The 18,935-nt window shown below is 39.5% G+C and overlaps 1 protein-coding gene across 2 annotated transcripts in view; it reads right to left on the bottom strand.

Moving 5' to 3' along the window:
* The window catches only part of ATRN (attractin), a 180,028-nt gene that overhangs the window by 57,785 nt on the left and 103,308 nt on the right, over positions 1-18,935 (bottom strand). For both annotated transcript variants that reach the window (XM_025399043.1, XM_025399044.1), the window contains exons 17-23: positions 17,896-18,081; positions 17,090-17,323; positions 11,072-11,209; positions 7,476-7,569; positions 5,308-5,360; positions 3,710-3,804; positions 750-828 (exon numbers count right to left, since the gene is read on the bottom strand). In XM_025399043.1, the coding sequence (XP_025254828.1) occupies positions 750-828; positions 3,710-3,804; positions 5,308-5,360; positions 7,476-7,569; positions 11,072-11,209; positions 17,090-17,323; positions 17,896-18,081 (879 nt within the window). The remainder of the gene's footprint in view (positions 1-749; positions 829-3,709; positions 3,805-5,307; positions 5,361-7,475; positions 7,570-11,071; positions 11,210-17,089; positions 17,324-17,895; positions 18,082-18,935) is intronic.

Genomic DNA, 18,935 nt, shown 5'->3' with positions numbered 1-18,935 from the left:
GCCATTCTCCTGCCTCAGCCTCCCGAGTAGCTGGGACTACAGGCGCCCGCCACCTCGCCCGGCTAGTTTTTTGTATTTTTAGTAGAGACGGGGTTTCACCATGTTAGCCAGGATGGTCTCGATCTCCCGACCTTGTGATCCGCCCGTCTCGGCCTCCCAAAGTGCTGGGATTACAGGCTTGAGCCACCGCGCCCAGCCCATCCTTTATTTCTTTAGATTTTCTACACAGTAGATCTTCAGTGAATCACAGTAAGACAGACAGTAAGAGCTGCGCTTTTAGAGCTTGATGTAATTCCCAAGTTACATTTCTCTGCACCTACTGAAATCTCATTTTATTTAAAATGTTTTCATTTATTGAAACGATGAGTCATTTGAATTTTTCACTTCTGAAGCATGGATTTAGACAATGATGGTAGTGCCAGTGGCCACAGCAAGAACAGAAATGGTGGTGGTGGGCTAGGGTAGTAACCACACACAGCCTGACACCACAGCAAACTCTGGTAGGTATAACCTCATTTAATCTATACAACAATTCTAAGAGGTAAGTATCATGCTCACTTTACAGATGAATAAAATAATGTTAAGGTTTACAGAGGGATTTAGACACTTGCTCAAGGTCTCATAGTTAGTAAGTGGCAAGGGTGGTTTCAAACCAATCTGTCTCCTAAGCTCGCTTTCTCAATTCCTATATTACATTTCTTAATCTATCACACCTCCATTTGGGGGGTCTTCTCTAGGTGTGTCTTTACCTGAGAAGCTGGCAGCCCAGGTGATGTTGAGGTTGAAATTCTTGGAGGCATTGATGAACATGTCCAAATCCCTGTTTTGCTGATGAGAGGTACAAATTATTAGAAAATTAATTAAAACAGTTTCTAGATTTTAAAATAAAGCAATAAAGTTTACTCCTCTAAACGTTCTTAATAACAAATATTTTATGATGTATTTAGAGAAACAGAAGAATTAGCAAAATTTCTAACCAATTTTCCTTAATACAAGCACATATCCCAATAAAATTTCATTCCCTCCCATAAAAAGTATACGTAATTTAATGCTTTATCAAATGCCTAACTGCATGAGAAAGTGCCTTTTAAAAAGACCCCTATCAGAGCACAATGATTTGCATCTTCTGACCTGTGTTGGGGGATCAGCCTCCTAAAGATTCTCTGGGCAGCTGTTTTCAAATGTCTGAAGTTCACTCCTATCAATAAAACACTTGATCAAGTGCCCTAAATTATATTTATTTATAACTGAAACCCATGTAATTCTAAACTCATAGATTATATACAGTGTAAAACTTCTCCAAAACTTGAAACAGCCTTTAAAAAAAGCATATAAAGCTGAAATGTACTTAATTTAAAAATAATTTTATTATATTCATGATTTGAAAAATACTTTTCTCTTACTAAAAATATTATTTCAAGAGAAATATGATTGAGTATGGCTTCTTAGTTATGAAAATCTTGTCGACCACTTTATAGCAGTTCACAAGGCTAATCTAACTTAATTTATTTTGATCCTTGGTCTTAATGACTAATAAAGATATTGCTGAGGAATCTGTTAAGCCAACGGAGGAAGTGTACTGTTGGTGATATTAGGTAAATTATAACATTAATAATTAGTCAAACTGAAATTTTACTAGTACATTTCTTAACCGGAGTCAAATAATTATTTCTGCAAACTAATCAATGTTATATTTCTATCTTTTACAGAAGAATCCAACTGTACTGAAATTATTCATTTTTAAAAGATCTTGAGAGGTTAGAATAAATAAGGGTGTTGTTTTGATCACTTTAATAGCACAAAATCACAACAATGGAAACATTTCCAAACAGCTGTTTTTAAAATGTGATCATTAAACCAGAAATTTCCCTCACAAAGCATTTACCTTCTCATTTACTGATAAGACCTCACCTTCATCTTGAAAGGACAGCTCAAGTGTTTACTTATTTGTATTTAGTATTTGCTGGCAGCACACAACTAACAATTACAGTCATCCCACGTAACTAACAATTACGTGGGTCATTGGTTCCAGGAATCCCTGAGCATGCCCAAATCCACACATACTCAAGTCCGCAGTCTGCCCATAGAACCCTTGCATATGAAAAGTCCACCCTCCGTATACTCAGGTTTCACATCTTGCAAATACTATATTTTCATTACACGTTTGGTTGAAAAAAGTCTGCGTATAAGTGGATCTTCACAGTTTTAACCTGTATTGCTCAAGGGTCAACTATACGTCTTTCCACAGAAAGAATCAATAAACTTAAAATCCTTGTGCTTTTATAGAAGACAGAATATATGCATTTGGATAACTCTAGTAAGTATTCTGTTAAGATAAACTGGGAAATCCAGAAAGGTCCAAATATTTTCATGATCACTTCCCACCTGGTTAAGCAGTATTACAAAGATTCTACTATATTTATTTTTTTAATGAAATTAATAGCATCAAGTACATCCTGAAAGATTTTGAGCACTTCAAACACTTGTTTATGAGGCAGTGAATATATTATATGTGTGGTACTTTTGTTATAATCTTATTCTAAAATCTTTAAGAAAAAAATTCCAGTCAATACAGCCACTCAAATGATATATTAATACCTACAGTTTTTCCATAAAATAATTCACTTAATTTATTATTTTTACTTAAAAAGCAATTTACTTTTGAGAATGTATCTTTTCTAGTATATTTTTTCTTAATTTTATCATTGAAATAGAATATTAAAAACAAATCCTATTTTCATTTACTTGTAAACATACCACACTATAGACTTTGTTCTACTTTTAAAATTAAATTTAGTAATGTTTATAGATAACATTTGTTAACAAAGCAATATACTTTGGCTTACTGTCATATTGTTTTCCATGTATTATTTGTCACATTTATTGTCAATGGAATTTTGTAATGGTAAATGGCTTTGTGTATGTTCACGAGAAGTAAGAAATCTCCAAGGAAGTTCCTAAATAATTTACCATTAAGTTTAGCAAAATTTCTTTAAATACTGAAGTGGGTACTGCATGGCTTTATATTTCATTGAAGAAGCTGTACAGGTGCATCTTCGTGTTCTGGATGCTTCAGTTTTAAATGTCACGCAGTGTGGCCTTCCTTCCACCATTAGGTAATACCTTAAGGCAGGTTGGGCTTCATCATTAATGACAGCAGATAAAAAATCCACATTTTACACACATATTTTAACAATTTAAAGTACTCCCGGCTAAATTCTTATTGGACCTCACTAAGCCTTTGCTGTTTTGCCTCCTAATGAGGCTAAGAATTCACTCTAGGAGCAGAAGTGTTCCCTCCTTTGCTGTCTGATTGGGGCTGCATCACTGGCATTTCAATCAGCAGAGTCTTTAAGCTTCTGGTCACTCTTGAGAGAGTAAATCCAGGCTCTGGTGTCTGCCCTCTGATGGTGGAGTCCCCTTTCTGTATCAGGCCGTGATGGGCTGACAGGCACAGTAAGTACGTGTGGAATCAATGTCAGTCTGCGTCTAAGATCCTGGTAAATCTTATTAACACCACTTTTGCCTTTTATGTGGAAAGCAGATAATACAGATTCTAACATTTCTTTCCTATACCTCTAGAGATCATCTCGTATAGTTTCGAGAGCAGTTTGGAGAGCACTGCTAAGGCAGTACTTCTATCCATAATGACCAAGAAAGAGATCCATACAAATTCAAAACAAAATAGGAAGACTTTAAAAAATCTTACTTCATCAGGAGTAGCCACAAAATTGATAGCTGTGTAATAGCGGTCATCTTCCTGGGATAGACTAAAAGTGAACTGATAGTCAATAAGAAGAGTATCTATGGAAAGAAAGAAATGCGTATTTAAAAACTACACACATGCACAAAATAGAACAGGTCTTTAGAGATACAGGCTGCTTTTCTTATAAAGTAATGAGGAAGGCACTTTAACTCACCTGCACCTAGGTTCCTCAAAGAAAATCAAGTCTGTGGGCAGTATCATTTTATTTGGGTTAACCCATCAAACTGCTTTAAAGAAATGACCAGTTGTACAGTTTCAGCATAATATCAAATAACATCCATAATTATCTGAAAAGGCTATTGAAAGGGTATTACTATACCCTTTTCCAACTGCATGTCTGGTAAGGCCAGGTTTTTTTCATGTGTTTAACCAAAAAGATGTCCTGCAACAGACTGAATGCAGAAGCAGACACGAGATTACCACTGTCTTCTATAAAGCCATGGCATTAGCGTTTGATTCTAATCACTTTAGGGCTGTATCTGACTGTGGTTTTAATATCTCCATTCCAAATAACTAATGATGTTAAGTCATTTTTAATGTGCTTATTGGCCACTGTAATATCTTCTTTCATGAAATGTCTTTTCAAATATTTGCCTGTTTTTAACTGGAACTGTCTTCTTATTCAGTTGTAAGAAGAGTTCCTTATGTATTTTGGATACAAACTCTTTATCAAATATATGATAATTTGTCAATATTTTCTCTAGTCTGTGGCTTTTTATGTTTTGGATGGTTTTTTCCTACAAGTTTTAAATTTTTATATAGTTTCATTTTAAATTTTTATATACTTTCATTAATCTACTTTTTGTTTATGAATTATGCTTTTAGAAACATATCTAACAACTTTTCCCCATGGAAGGTCAAGATATTTTTCTCTTATTTTCTTTTAGAAGTTACATGTGTGTATATACATATATATATAAAGTCACATTCACAGTTTCCAAGCACACATGAATTTTGAAGGGACGTTATTCAACCCAGTACAGCAGGTATATAATTACAATGGATATGCCATAACATTAACTCCTTTTTTCTGGTTCCATACTCTGGTCTACCATGTGCATTCTCCCATAAAGAGAAAACACATTTACCCATAAAAACCTGGTGACCTTGCCAGACTGACCTTTCACCCCAAGGTGGTTAACACAAATCAGTTCCAGACAGAATGACAAAAACTTCAACCATATTTTAAGAATTCTGTTTTTGATCTATATCCTAAAACATGAAATATGATGACCCCAACTAGGTAATGGCAAATAAAGTTTTAAGAGAACATAACATGGAAAGACAGAGATGCATGCCTCTCTACTCTCTCCTGCTATCTGCTATGGACACACTAACGTTAACCCCAAACACAATTAAAACAGGTTAAAATAGTGCTCCTATAAGTAGTAAACTTAACAGAATGTAAACATATCAAGTTAGGGAACACTTCATTGGTGGTTGCTATAGTCCTATAGCACTTACATTCTCAAACGAGGTTAAACAATGAAGTTTTACCGAACTACTTTGCTTCTAGAAATAAGAATTGCAAAACCACTTACAATAACATGTTCCTTTGAGAGGGTTTCCCTGGTATCGATTTTCTACCTCACATCTGGGGGAAAAAACAAAGACTATTTATACTTCTATTTAAAACAGAAGCTGAATTCATTTTAAAACCAAGCAGATCCTTTTATATAAAGTACAGACAGTCTGGAGTCATTATAACTGCATCCTTCACCATAACTCAGCTCAGGTAGTCTACGAAGAGCATGCATGTTTCAATACTGACTGCTCAGCAGTTCACACACCAACTATATGAAGACAATTGACAAGCATTTGCCAAAGCAATGAGAAAAATCCAAATACAATACACCTATTTGCTATAATGAAAAACACATTTTCAATTTTGTGTGGACTACATATTCTTCTAAAAGTGCAGTCAAAACATTTTTCAAATACTAATTTCTCACTTCTTTCCTATGTTCCCTGGATAAACTAATTCTCTTCTTTAAACACAAGTGAGGGAAGACTAAATACCAAGAATCACTGTTTTTTTAAAACCCTGGAACAAGTGTTCACCAGTATGTAGGAAAAAAATGTGTTCTCCTCAGAAAACAATTTCCCCATAGATATCTATAAACATCAGCAAAACCCAGCCTCCCACTTCACAAAGCCATTTAGGTAAACACAACAGCTATGCACGAAGAGGAAAGGGCGGGAAGCAGGTGATGGCCTTTCCCAGGCAGGCATGCTGTGTCTCTTCAGCCAGGGTGATGAGCAGCACCTGCCTACATCTGTGATCTTGAAGGAACTTGAAAGTCTTACTTGATGCCACCTCATGTCTTTGTTGCATCAGCTAACTGAGGGTAAGAGTGATTAATTTTGCCTGATCACATTTTTCTGTTTAAAGGAATGTGGACCTAAAAGTTAAATTTAACCTTGGATTAGACTTTTCTTCACATATTGGCTTTAGGGCAACACGAAACTAGTAAGCATATATGCAAATATAAACTAAAAAGGTAGACAGATCAAACCCTGCTGAGTAGCACTGGCGATGACGTCTCAATCACTGGTGGCATTATTACTACTGTTATTTAAGAAATAATGATGTTTGGCTGGGCATGGTGGCTCACGCCTATAAGCCCAGCACTTCGGGAGGCTGAGGCAGGCGGATCACGAGGTCAGGAGATCGACACCATCCTGGTTAACACGGTGAAACCCTTTCTCTATTAAAAAACATAAAAAATTAGCTGGGTGTGGTGGTGGGCGCCTATAGTCCCAGCTACTCGGGAGGCTGAGGCAGGAGAATGGCGTGAACCCAGGAGGCAGAGCTTGCAGTGAGCCGAGATCGTGCCACTGCACTCCAGCCTGGGCAACAGAGCAAGCCTCCGTCTCGGAAAGAAAAAAAAAAGAAATAATGATGTTTACAATGATTAATCGGCTCAGTGTTTTGATACTAAACACTTTTAAGTCTCCTCTTGAGAATGAGTAAATGCGGATGCATGCGTTTTATGAGGTTTCCCCGTGAGACAGCCCGGTATACACTGATTGAGGAACTATCCTTCCTATTTCAACTTAACAGGACATCAAAAACAACTATGGCTAGTCCCACTATTGACAGATGTGGGGAATAGTGATTTGCCTCAAGAGCACCTTGCTCAGTGGAGGCAGGGCCAGGTCTGAAATCTTAAACGTGCCTGATGCTGCTGCACCTGCATCCTCATGGATGGGGACTCCAAACCCTCCCCAGGAAGATACCTGACATCCTTCAACAAGGAAAATGCTAGAGTAACAGCAAATGTTAAAGGTAAGAGGATCATTTCCACAATCAGACAACCAAACGCCAAATAAATGCCATCACCAAAACACCAGCTCTTCCAACTCTACTCTTTGGGAAAGAGTACAATCTCTTCACATGACAAAAATCAAGTAGTTGCTGAAGTTAAAATGACTAATCTGAATGGACAACCCAGGAAATGTCAGTATCACTTAAACAAAAATGTGAATTCAAGAGCCATTAAGGAATTGCTGCTAACTCGACGACCTCCCCAGTTTGGGGATTGACCTGTCTGAAGTAGAATGGGCAAACTTTCAAACTAATCAACCCAGAGATCCCTCAGAGTCCACAGCAACAAGACACAGGGAAGTGGGTGGCTCTCAGGATGGGGTTCAGGCAGCTGCACAGCCTCTTGGTCCTCCCTGGTGGTCCAGGGAGTGTGGTACTCACAGCTGGCACTCGTCCCCCTTGACGCCCTTGGTGGTGCAGAAGCACTTGCCCGTGTTGGTGTTGCACAGCGACGCGTGCCCATTGCACTTGCATGCTGCAGAGAAGAAAAACGAATGGAGGTCACAACTGGCTTAAAAAATTCTGACTATTGGAGACTTTTTCCAAAACAAGCAATTTTATCTGAATTGAGTTCAGTAGGAAAGACAGATTAAAGTAAGAGCATTCAATGGGCAAGATTCATGATTTTTCAGCTAATGATAATAATGTATAGGTAACATTAAAGGAACCAAAATCAAAGGACAGGAGGAAAGTAAATGCTGGTACCCACTGCCTTCTGAAGCAATGACTATTCTGATCTTTTCAACAGACTCTCTTTTTCACTGCTATGATTCTTTCATTCATTCAATAAATACTTGTGAAGCATCTCTAGAACGCCAGGTGCCGGGTGTGGGGACACAGACATAGCTGCTGCCCCTAGGAAGGTGCTCCGGAGGTGACTATCCTCTGAAGGAGGGCTGGTCTTGGCTGAGGTGCCTTCTCCATGATGGCCACATTTGGAATTACTGCAGGACTCAGAACCAGGATCCAACGCCAAGGTCAGCGCTTTAGGGGCCCTCAGGACGCGCCACCCTTGCTTCACCTTCTTTTTTGCCTTTACAGAAAATAGCTCTTCCCATCTCCCTCCTCTGGCCATCTCAACATCTCTCCTTTTATCATCCAACATAATACAAGCTGTGACAAATATTATACTCCAGTTGAAGAAAATGAAAGGTTTTTTGGTCAACACCTTTTCACTTTATACCCTGTTTTGCTGGTGAATAAATGAAAGGCATTCAGTTGGAGAGAGGTATGCTTTAAAAATAAATCCTTTGGGGAAAAAAATCACCCAAAGAAAACTATAAAACAGAATCGTGCAGAGATTAACAGAATGGATGCTAAAGTCAGAATCCTGAGTGTTTGATGCTTGGCTCTGTTAAGACTGGGGGAAGGTGTATAATTTATTAGTGAGAAGCAAAGGCCTTATGTCCATCTGCCTGGGTTTGAATCCAGCGTACTCTACTTGGCTCTTCTGTCACTCTGGAAATGCTACTTAACCTTTCTGAGTCTCAGCTTCCTTGTCCATATAATGGGGATAACAACGGTACTTATCTCATAGGGGTGTTTTTGATGATATGTGTATGATGTCTCAAACATAGTAAGCATTCAAGAAACCATGGCTACTATCCTTACCTAAGGACTATACAATTTTAAGAAAAAAACATCAAAGACTTGATGCCATTTGCAGTATTCTTTTTTGTTTTTGAGACAGGGTCTTGCTATGTTGCCCAGGCTGGAGTGCACTGGCGCAATCTCGGCTCACTGCGAGCTCCGCCTCCTGGGTTCACACCATTCTCCTACCTCAGCCTCTCGAGTAGCTGGGACCACAGGCACCCACCACCATGCCTGGCTAATTTTTGTATTTTTAGTAGAGACGGGGTTTCACCTTGTTAGCCAGGATGGTCTCGATCTCCTGACCTCGTGATCCGCCTACCTCGGCCTCCCAAAGTGCTGGGGTTACAGGCGTGAGCCACCGCGCCCGGCCGATTTGCAGTATTCTAAACACCACGCTTTCTATTGTGGATTAGGACTCTGAAAAATAAGGCAAACTCTAAGTTCTATACAATTGTACTCAGGCCCTGTAGATCTCACAGAGGAAAATGTGATGCTTCCAGATAGTAGCTGCTGATGTGGGGATGATGGCATCTGGAAGTACAACCAGCCTAGTAGTTAAGGTAAGCACAGACTGGACGTGGTTCTCAGCTTGGCCACATCTCACTGTGAGACCCTGGGCAGTTTACTTGATCTTGGGGATAATAAAAGCACCTGTATTTTGAGTGGCTAACAGCACAATGCCTTGTACACTTTACCACTCTGTTAGGTACTCTAGTTACTGTCTAACGGATAAAGACTATTCACAAAGAGTGGGAAAATATTTTTACCAAGTACCTTTTAATCTGAGCAAGAACTTTTACTTAGGAGTAATGGGGAATGGCATTAGAAGGGTAAGAATTGCCCACGTCTACTGAGTATTGACTAGTATCCTGCAGAATGTGTGTCATGTACTGCTCTGCTTTCATCTCAACAACCACCCTATTATTATGAGGAAACTGAACCCCAGGGAGAGTAAGGGACATACAGCTAGAACACTGCCTCTCTCCTGGCTGGTCTTGGATTAGATTCTGAAGGGTCATGCCAAAGTTTGGAGTTGGGATCTGGGAAGTAGGTAGAGATTTCCCTATGTTTACTTTTCCTGCTCAGAACTTTGAAGAGTCTTTCAACTATAGTACCCATTATGTTTTTCAGCTGGAAACTAGAATAAAAAAAGCAGTTCATAAGTATTACTTGTCATAATTTTTGATCTCATAATAAAATGTCGTATTGTTTGCAGGCTTCTATTTGACATAAAAGGGGAAACACAGGACTTTCTTTTTTTTTTGAGACTGAGTCTCACTCTGTTGCCCGGGCTAGAGTGCAGTGGCGTGATCTTGGCTCACTGCAACCTCCACCTCCCAGGTTCAAGCAATTCTCATGCCTCAGCCTCCTGAGTAGCTAGGATTACAGGCACCCACCACCACGCCCAGCTAATTTTTCTATTTTTAGTAGAGATGGGGTTTCACTATGTTGGCCAGGCTGGTCTAAAACTCCTGACCTCAAGTGATCCACCCGCCCTGGCCTCCCAAAGTGCTGGGATTACAGGTGTGAGCCACCGTGCCCAGCCAACATGGGACTATTTAAATCTTTAAAATACACTAGAAGTATTGAGGAGTCTGGCTCCTGGTTAAAAAGCCTCTGTGTGATTTTTTAGGCCTGACCATAGGCAATGACATAGGCTTTACCTGGCTGCCCTAGGGGAAGGGGGACCTCCCTACAGGCAGAGCGTGACCTATGAGGTGGGCCTGAGTGTGGGGCTCTGAGAGAGGTGCAGTTAAGGACTCAGGTCTACCTCATGGGTCACGCTCCTTCACATGTTTACATTCCTAGCCCTGGAGCCTTCATTCCCAGGCTCCCTATCTGAGGCCTTGGGCTGAGGTCTTCTTCAGGCACCAAGGCCTCCTGATGGGGGGAAGAGGGGGAATTCAGAAGACACTTTCCTAACTGACTCCAACTCAGGACTTTCCTACTCCTAGCCCTTACACCTTGCCCTCCCCACAACCTTAGGGTCCATATACTGCTGGAACCTTTTGTCCGGGGCTCTCTCCTCAGTGAGACGAGCCCCAAGACTCCCATGTCTGAGCTGATCCCTCTGACTATTGACCTGTGCCCTGTTCAATGGGAGGAAAGGAAACAGAAGTTGGCACTTTCTCTGGTTTTGGGCCCTTGTTTATACCACTGCAGAATGTGGTCAGCTTAACTCTAACATTTTTGGCTTGTTGCTTTAACCAGCTACACTGAAACCTTAGTTCTTTCTTCCAGCTCAGCTGAGCCTCTGACCAGTATGATTTAATAAGAAATGTGGTATCCAAAACAAAGTGGCTTTTTTCCTCCTACTCAAGTCAAATAGAAGTACTGTGTTCCACACCGATTTGCCATGAGTAAATCTGACCAATTTGACTTACGCTGACATTTCCCTCCGTTGGTGGGATCACCGTAGAAGCCAGATATGCAGGTCTCGCAGTGCTTGCCTGTGGTCAGGTTCTCACATTTCTCACAGATGCTCTGATTGATGCATTTACTGTGGCCATTGCATTGGCAAGCTGGAAGAAAAAGAGTTTCAAGGGGTCTGTACCATGGAAGAACTACATGGAGTAAGTTCAATAGGATTTATCTGCAACTATCTCTGTAGTTAATTTATCTTTGATAAATCACCCAAACTGGCCCATTAAAAACTAATTTGAGAAATAAGATAAAAAATATCAAAGAAGAGCTAGTCCAGGAAAACTGAAAATGTATCACAGCAAGGTGAAAGCCCATAGTGACACTAAAAAATATTTTTTGTTGTTACTCACTAAAAAATAACATATGCTCATGACAGTATATTTAAAAAATAGAAGGATGGGAAAGATCATATACAATCCAACCACCCAGAGACCACTGTTCACATTTGATATCTTTTCTTCTGGTATTTTTCTATACAGTGTTACACAATTATGTTCATATTAATATTCACCTTTCTTTTTTAACTTAGATCACAATTATTTTACCACATTATTTCATTAATTATAAACAAAACTTTAAATGGCAGAATGATTTTGATGAATCTTAACTGTTATTTTACCATTGCCTTATATTCTAATATTTAGTTTGCTTTACATTTTTCATTATTAGAAAAATAACCATCTTTATGGATAAACATTTCCACAAGTGGGATTACTAAGACTCCTAATGGATATAAGGCTTTACAACTAGAAAGGTATATGAAGCTTGGACCTCTGAGGACTGCTCAGGACAGCTGCACAGGCTGTGCACTGCAGAACTCTAAGGAGGAATGGGATGGGGGAGATATTTACATAGTTGCACAACCTGCTCTGTAAGCAAAATCTGATTCTTCAGATCTGCCTTGGTTGATCAATGTGATGTAGTTTTTCACCATCTTGGCAACCTTCTATAGCCTTGTACCTGTTCTGTTTATGCACCTGTTAGTATTTGAGTGTTTGAAAGAAAACTCAGCTGGGTGTGGTAGCTCACGCCTATAATCCCAGCACTTTGGGAAGCCGAGGTGGGTGGATCACTTGAGGTCAGGAGTTCGAGATCAGCCTGGCCAACATGGTGAAACCCCGTCTCTACTAAAAATACAAAAAATTAGCCAGGGGTGGTGGCAGGTGCCTGTAATCCCAGCTACTTGGGAGGCTGAGGCAGGAGAACCGCTTGAACCTGAGAGGTGAAGGTTGTAGTGAGCCGAGAAAGCACCACTGCACTCAAGCCTGAGCAACAAGAGCAAAACTCCACCTCAAAAATGAAAGAAAAGAAAAGAAAACAGAAAAGAGAAGGAAAGGAAGAGAAAGAGAAAAGAAAGAAAGAGAAAGAAAGAAAGAAAGAAAGAAAGAAAGAAAGAAAGAAAGAAAGAAAGAAAGAAAGAAAGAAAGAAAGAAAGAAAGAAAGAAAGAAAGAAAGAAAGAAAGGCAGGCAGGCAGACTCAAGGCAATGTGCCAGCTATCTTTAGGTGGCCCTACCACCCAAGACTGGGAGGCACTTGGCACATCCATGAACATGCTAATTGCACCCAGACACCCAGGTCCATTGCTCCTTCCTTCTTCCAGTGAGGGAGGAGTGCACACCAGTCAACAACAGTCCAAGTGGACCAGAGCTGGAGTGACCTGAGGCTGGCTTGCTGGCTTTTCTAGGAGATCATACCACACCTTCACAACAGCTCAGCACACCCAACCACTGACCAATATTGACAGATCTACACATTTAGTTATTAATAGAAATTAACCTTGAGGATTAACCAGTATAAGAAAATTCTCAATCTCCAAATACCACCAGGATAAACATGCACAGCAACAAATCCTGAAGGAAGGGTTAATGGAAGAAATATGAGAAAATGAAAAATACAAATTTTAGTACATTCAACAAGGCTTAAATTATTGCATCCGCAATATAAGAGAGCAAGCTCTTAAAAAAAAAAAAAAAAAAAACTCACAATATTTAGAGCCCTCACAAAATGTAAAAGAATGAATAAAACCAAATTAGAAAAAAAAATCCTTAACAGGTTAAATAGGTGACTACGTATTACTAAAGAGCAACCTGAAAGAAAATGCTATGAACTGGCTGGGCGCGATGGCTCACACCTGGGCGCGGTGGCTCACACCAGCACTTTGGGAGGCCGAGGTGGGCAGATCACAGGTCAGATCGAGACCGTGCTGGTCTACATGGTAAAACCCTGTCTCTACTAAAAACAAAAACAAAACCAAAAAAATTAGATAGGAGTGGTGGCGTGTGCCTGTACTCCCAGCTACTTGGGGGGCTGAGGCAGGAGAATCACTTGAACCTGGAGGCGGAGGTTGCAGTGGGCAGGGATCATGCCACTGCACTCCAGACTGAGTGAAAGAGTGAGACTCTATCTCAAACAACAACAACAAAAAAATTATGAACTGTACGTTAACAAATTCGATTACTGAGATGAAATAGACAAATTCCTAGAAAAACACAGATTACAAAGAATAGTTAATGCTAATCCTTGACGATCTCTTCCAGTAAATAGAGGAGAAGGAGTACGTTCCAACTTACTCTAAGAGTCTAGTACTACCCTGCTATGAAAGCCAGACAGTAATCACAAAAGAAGAAAACCACAAACTTATATCCCCCTCATGAGCGCAGACAGAAAATCCCCAACTAGCAAATAGAATCCAATAGCAGATTAAAAATATACATCATGATAAAAAAGTATACATCATGACTTTATCCCAGGAATGCAAAACTGGCTTAACATTCTTAATTAGTGTAATACATAGTATTAACAGAATAAAGAACAAAACTGCATGATCATCTAAGTAGACACAGAAAAATTGTTTGACGAAATCTAGCACTCATTCATTACAAAACCCTCAAAAAACTAGAATAGAAGGAAACTCTCAACCCAATAAAGGGTATGTATTAAAAAAAATCTAAACCAATATCATATTTAATAAAGACTGAATTATTTTCCCCTAAAAAAGGGAACAAGACAATGATGTACACTGAAAACTACAAAACAATGCCAAAAGAAAGTAAAGAGGTAAACAGACATTCCAGGTTCATAGGCTAGAAGATTTAACCTTGTTAAGATGGCAAAGGCCAGGCGTGGTGGCTCACATCTGGAATCCCAGAACTTTGGGAGGCAGAGGCAGGAGGACTGCTTTGAGCTCAGGAGTTCAAGACCAGCCTGAGCAACATGGCAAAACCTTGTCTCTAAAAAAATACAAAAATTAGCTGGGTGTTGGTGGCTCACGCCTATAGTACCAGCTACTGTAGAGGCCGAGGCTGGAGAATCACTTGAGCCTGGGAAAGTGGAGGTTACAGTGAGCCAAGATAGCACCACTGCACTCCACCCTGGATGACAGAGTGAGACCCTGTCTCAACAAACAAACAAACAAACAAACTGGCAGTACACCACAAATTGGCCAATAGATTCAATGCAAACCTTATCAAACCAGTTGGCTTTTTGTTGTTGCAGAAAATGGCAAGCTCTTCCTAAAATTAATATGGACATGCAAGAAACCCAGAATAGCTATAACAGTCTTATAAAATAAGAACAAAGGTGGAGGAATTAGATTTCCCAATCTCAAAACTTATACAAAGTATCAAAACAGTAATCAAAACAGTGTAATACTGGCAAAAGGAGAAATGTAGGTCAACAGCACAGAAATGAGAGCTTAGAAATAAGTTCCTAGATTCACAGCCAACTGATTTGCAACAAATGTGCCAAGAAAATTCAATGGTTAAAAAAAAAAAAGTCTTTTCAACAAATGGTGCAGGGACCACATCCACAGGCAAAAAGAGAGTTTGGACCCCTACCTCACACCATAGACAAAAATTAACTCAAAATGGATAAAGGACCTAACGTAAGACATAAATCTACGAAACTTTTCAAAGAAAACTTAGGAGCAAATCTATGTGATTTGCTCTGGGCACTGATTTTCTAGATACAATACCAAAAAGCACATGGGATAAAATAAAATATTGATACATGGAACTTAATCAAAACTGAAAACTTCTGATTTCAAAAGGCATATTAAGAAAGTGAAAAGAAACCCATATAATGGGAGAAAGTATTTGCAAATAATATCCAATAGGGACTTCAGAATTCATAAAGAACTCTTACAATTCAATAATAAAAAAGACAACATAACTGAAAAATGGGCAAAGAATTTGAATATATATTTCTCTAAAGAAGATATACAAAAGGCTAACTAATGAAGTTGATGTTCAATTTCATTAGTTATCAGGAAAATACAAATCCAAACAACAGTGAGATGCCATTTCTCATCCACTAGAACAGTTTTAGTTAAAAAGATGGTCAGTAACAAGTATTGGCAAGCACGTGGAAAAATATGAACCTTCATATGATGCTGGTGAGAGCATAAAATGCTGCAGCTACTCCAGAAAACTTCATGCCTATTATTCTTCATTTCCATGCCCAGTCTTAGGAAACCACTAAACATCTACTGTCTTTGGACATTTCATATAAATGGCATCATGCAATGCATCATCTTTTATACCTGGCTTCTTTTACACAGCATGCTTTTTTAAGGTAATCCACATCAGAAAATATGTCTGTACTTCATTCCTTTTTATTGCCAAATAATATTACACTGTATGAACATACAACACTTTGTTCATCCATTCGCCAGCTATTTGGCTTGTTTTCACTTTTGCTTATTATGAATAATGTTGCTATGAGCATGAGGCTATGAGAATGATGCTATAAGCATGAGCATTTATATACAAGTTTTTGGGTAACATATGTTTTCAATTTTCTTGGGTATGTACCTAGGAGTAAAACTGCTGGGCCATAAGATAACTCTATATTTAACTTTCTGAGGACCTGCCAACCTGCATGGGAGTTCCAATTTCTACATATCCTTGCCAATACTTGTTACTAACTGATTTATTGATTATAGCCATCTCAGCAGGTGTAAAGTGGTATCTAATTGTGGCTTTGACTTGCATTTCTCTAATGATGAATGATACTGAGTATCTTTTCGTATGCTTATTGGCCATTTGTATTTCTTCTCTGGACATATGTCTATTTAAATCCTTTACCCATTTCTTAATTGGGTTGTCTTTCTATTGTTGAGTTTTAAGAGTTATGTGTTTTGGACATTAGATTCTTATTAGATACATAATTTGCAAATATTTTCTCCCATTCTCTGGGTTGTCATTTTACTAGATACATTCTTGATATTAATGAAAAAGCAGAGATTTAAATATTTCATTAAAAAGTTAACTCCTAGTAGATTAAAAATAGAATTGCAGATCCCCCAAATCTTAGTATGGAAAAAAGGGAACATGGAAAATTTGATCCAGTTTAGTAGACAAAAAATTGGTTCCTGGTGTTAGTTTACATTTTCCTCTTCTATTTCTTTTTCTGATAATGGTTTCTTTATCTCCAATAACCACTTTTTCGGTTGGGTTCACATTTAGCTTTTTTCTGGAGGGTGGGAGTTTATATATTTTGGATGATCATCAGTTGTTACATACAGTGCAGGTATTTTCTCCCAGTCTGTCTCTGGCCTTTTACCTTTGTTTACAGTGGACTTCCCCTTATAAAGTCCTCACAAAGAGCCCTGTTGTCAACAGCACTGTCTGACAGGCTCTTAGAGAAGTTCTTGACCGCTAATCTCTGAGCAGTCTTTGCACCAGCCCAGCCTCTCCCAGTTGTTCTAGAAGCAGACAGACACATTGCTAAGTGGTCACTTCAAGTCTGAATCAAAGGTCAATTTCTTAGAATTGGTTTCTTAGAAACCCACCACCACTCCCAGCAGGTCCAGGTCAGGCCTTGGATCATCTTCTCTCTATTCCTTCTTGTACCAATCATTAGGAAGAAGGAAGGGGCTGAGGGGAGGGAGTTACATACACACAACGTAGCTTCCAAGGTTTTATTCTTCATAAATCGGTAATGAAACACTTGAATTTGGATATGCAAAGCATCTTACCTGGACAGTGAATGAAAGACCAGTTGTATCTGCTGTCCTCCAGACACATGCTGGAATTGAGCAGGGGCTGTGGATAGAAATTTCCTGTAGGGGCCTGCGAAGGCATCTTCACTGGTCCTTTATAGGAACCCTCTATGCATTTCCCTTTGCCAGTATTGCTGGGATCAGTACACCAGCCACAGCCTGGTTGCTCCAAGCAATGACTACAGGTACAGTAGCCTGAACAATTTTCAGCTATTAAAAAAAAAAAAAAGTTGCAATTGACTATCACAGGTAGATCTGAATTCACTGTATTTAAATTATATTTTTCTTTAACAGACTATTCAACTGGCATGAGTCAAAAATACTATTCTGTCTTGATTATTTAAAAGAGATAACGAATGTAAAGAACCCAGTATTTTGCCCAATACATAACAGAGATGACCCTTCCCTCCTTTCTCAATTCCAGGATATTGAAGGCAAAAGGGGCCTTAGAGGTTATCTATTGGAAAGCATTTACTTTACAAATTAGGACATTCAGATATGGAGCTATTACATGGATTGCGCAATATGCCATTGAGGATGGACAAGTTATTTCTGTACTCTGTGATCTGTCCTACATTTATTTACTGTCAATGTGCCTGATTCTGTATGAAGGTTGTCATCAGGCAGCAATGTCTCGATGGTAGTCTCTGGTCAGGTTTGAGCAGAGGTCATGTCCAGTCTTGTTTCTAAAATGTTAAGAGGCTGAGAGCACAGCCCCATGTCTGAGTTGTTGCCTATACAGAGGGCATGCATAAGTGCCTAGGGCTCCCTTTTTCACTTACGGGGACAGGTGCTCATTGTATACCACTCCATACACTGGCCAAAAGGGAAAGAGGCCACGTAGGCATTGGAGTCCACACACTGCTTCATGTTGCTGCACCACATGCACTCAGAGCTGCCACTGGTGCACTCTCCACATGCTGTCCTCAAGGCACATGGTGTCCGGCACTGCTTGGCACTGTGGTTTGCTGGGAATGAAACCCAAGAGAGACACTTAGAGCCCCCACCATGTCTGCTAGGGTTAAAGACTTTTCTTTTTTTCTTTCTTTTTTTTTTTTTTTTGTTTTTTTGAGACAGAGTCTCACTGTGTCTCCAGGCTAGAGTGCAGTGGCATAATCTTGGCTCACTGCAACCTCCACCTCCTCAGTTCAAGTGATTCTCCTGCCTTGGCCTCCCGAGTAGCTGGGACTGCAGGCGCATGCCATCACGTCCGGCTAATTTTTTGTATTTTTAGTAGAAATGGGATTTCACCATGTTAGCTAGGATGGTCTCGATATCCTGACCTCGTGATCCACCCGCCTTGGCCTCCCAAAGTGCTGGGATTATAGGCGTGAGCCACTGTGCCCGGTCAAGACTTTTCAAATGTGGGTGATGACCCATTAATGTGCCATGCAATCAATTAAATGAGAGAAAACAGAAAACAATAAAAGTCATCAAGTGCTGTTTAGTCAAGTGTATTTACATACTTGTGGAAAAAAAAATTTTATTTTCAAAGAGCATCAAGGACAAAGATGAGCAAACAGTGAATCTTTCCATAAAAGTAGGGCTGTAAGCCCCTTAGAGTTTGGGGACCCAGGATGAACTTTAGGGTTTTACAACCCACTTGAGTATGTAAAATCTCATGTTTGCAATTTTGGAGGGAAGAAGGACCACGGCATTCATTAAATTCACCAAAGGATTCAGAATTCTGAAAGGCTGCTTGGCAGCTCCCCTAGAGAAGTTTAAAAATCATATTTTAAGGTGACTTCTACAATGCTATGAATTCTCTTCTACACCTCTGTAATTCCTCACAAATTATCTTCCCAAAACTGGACACAATGCA

Source organism: Theropithecus gelada, chromosome 10 (genome assembly GCF_003255815.1).
Source record: "Theropithecus gelada isolate Dixy chromosome 10, Tgel_1.0, whole genome shotgun sequence".
Taxonomy (NCBI): Eukaryota; Metazoa; Chordata; class Mammalia; order Primates; family Cercopithecidae; genus Theropithecus; species Theropithecus gelada.
The sequence above is the reverse complement of the archived record's forward strand: the minus strand, read 5'-3'. Positions and strand labels throughout refer to the sequence as shown.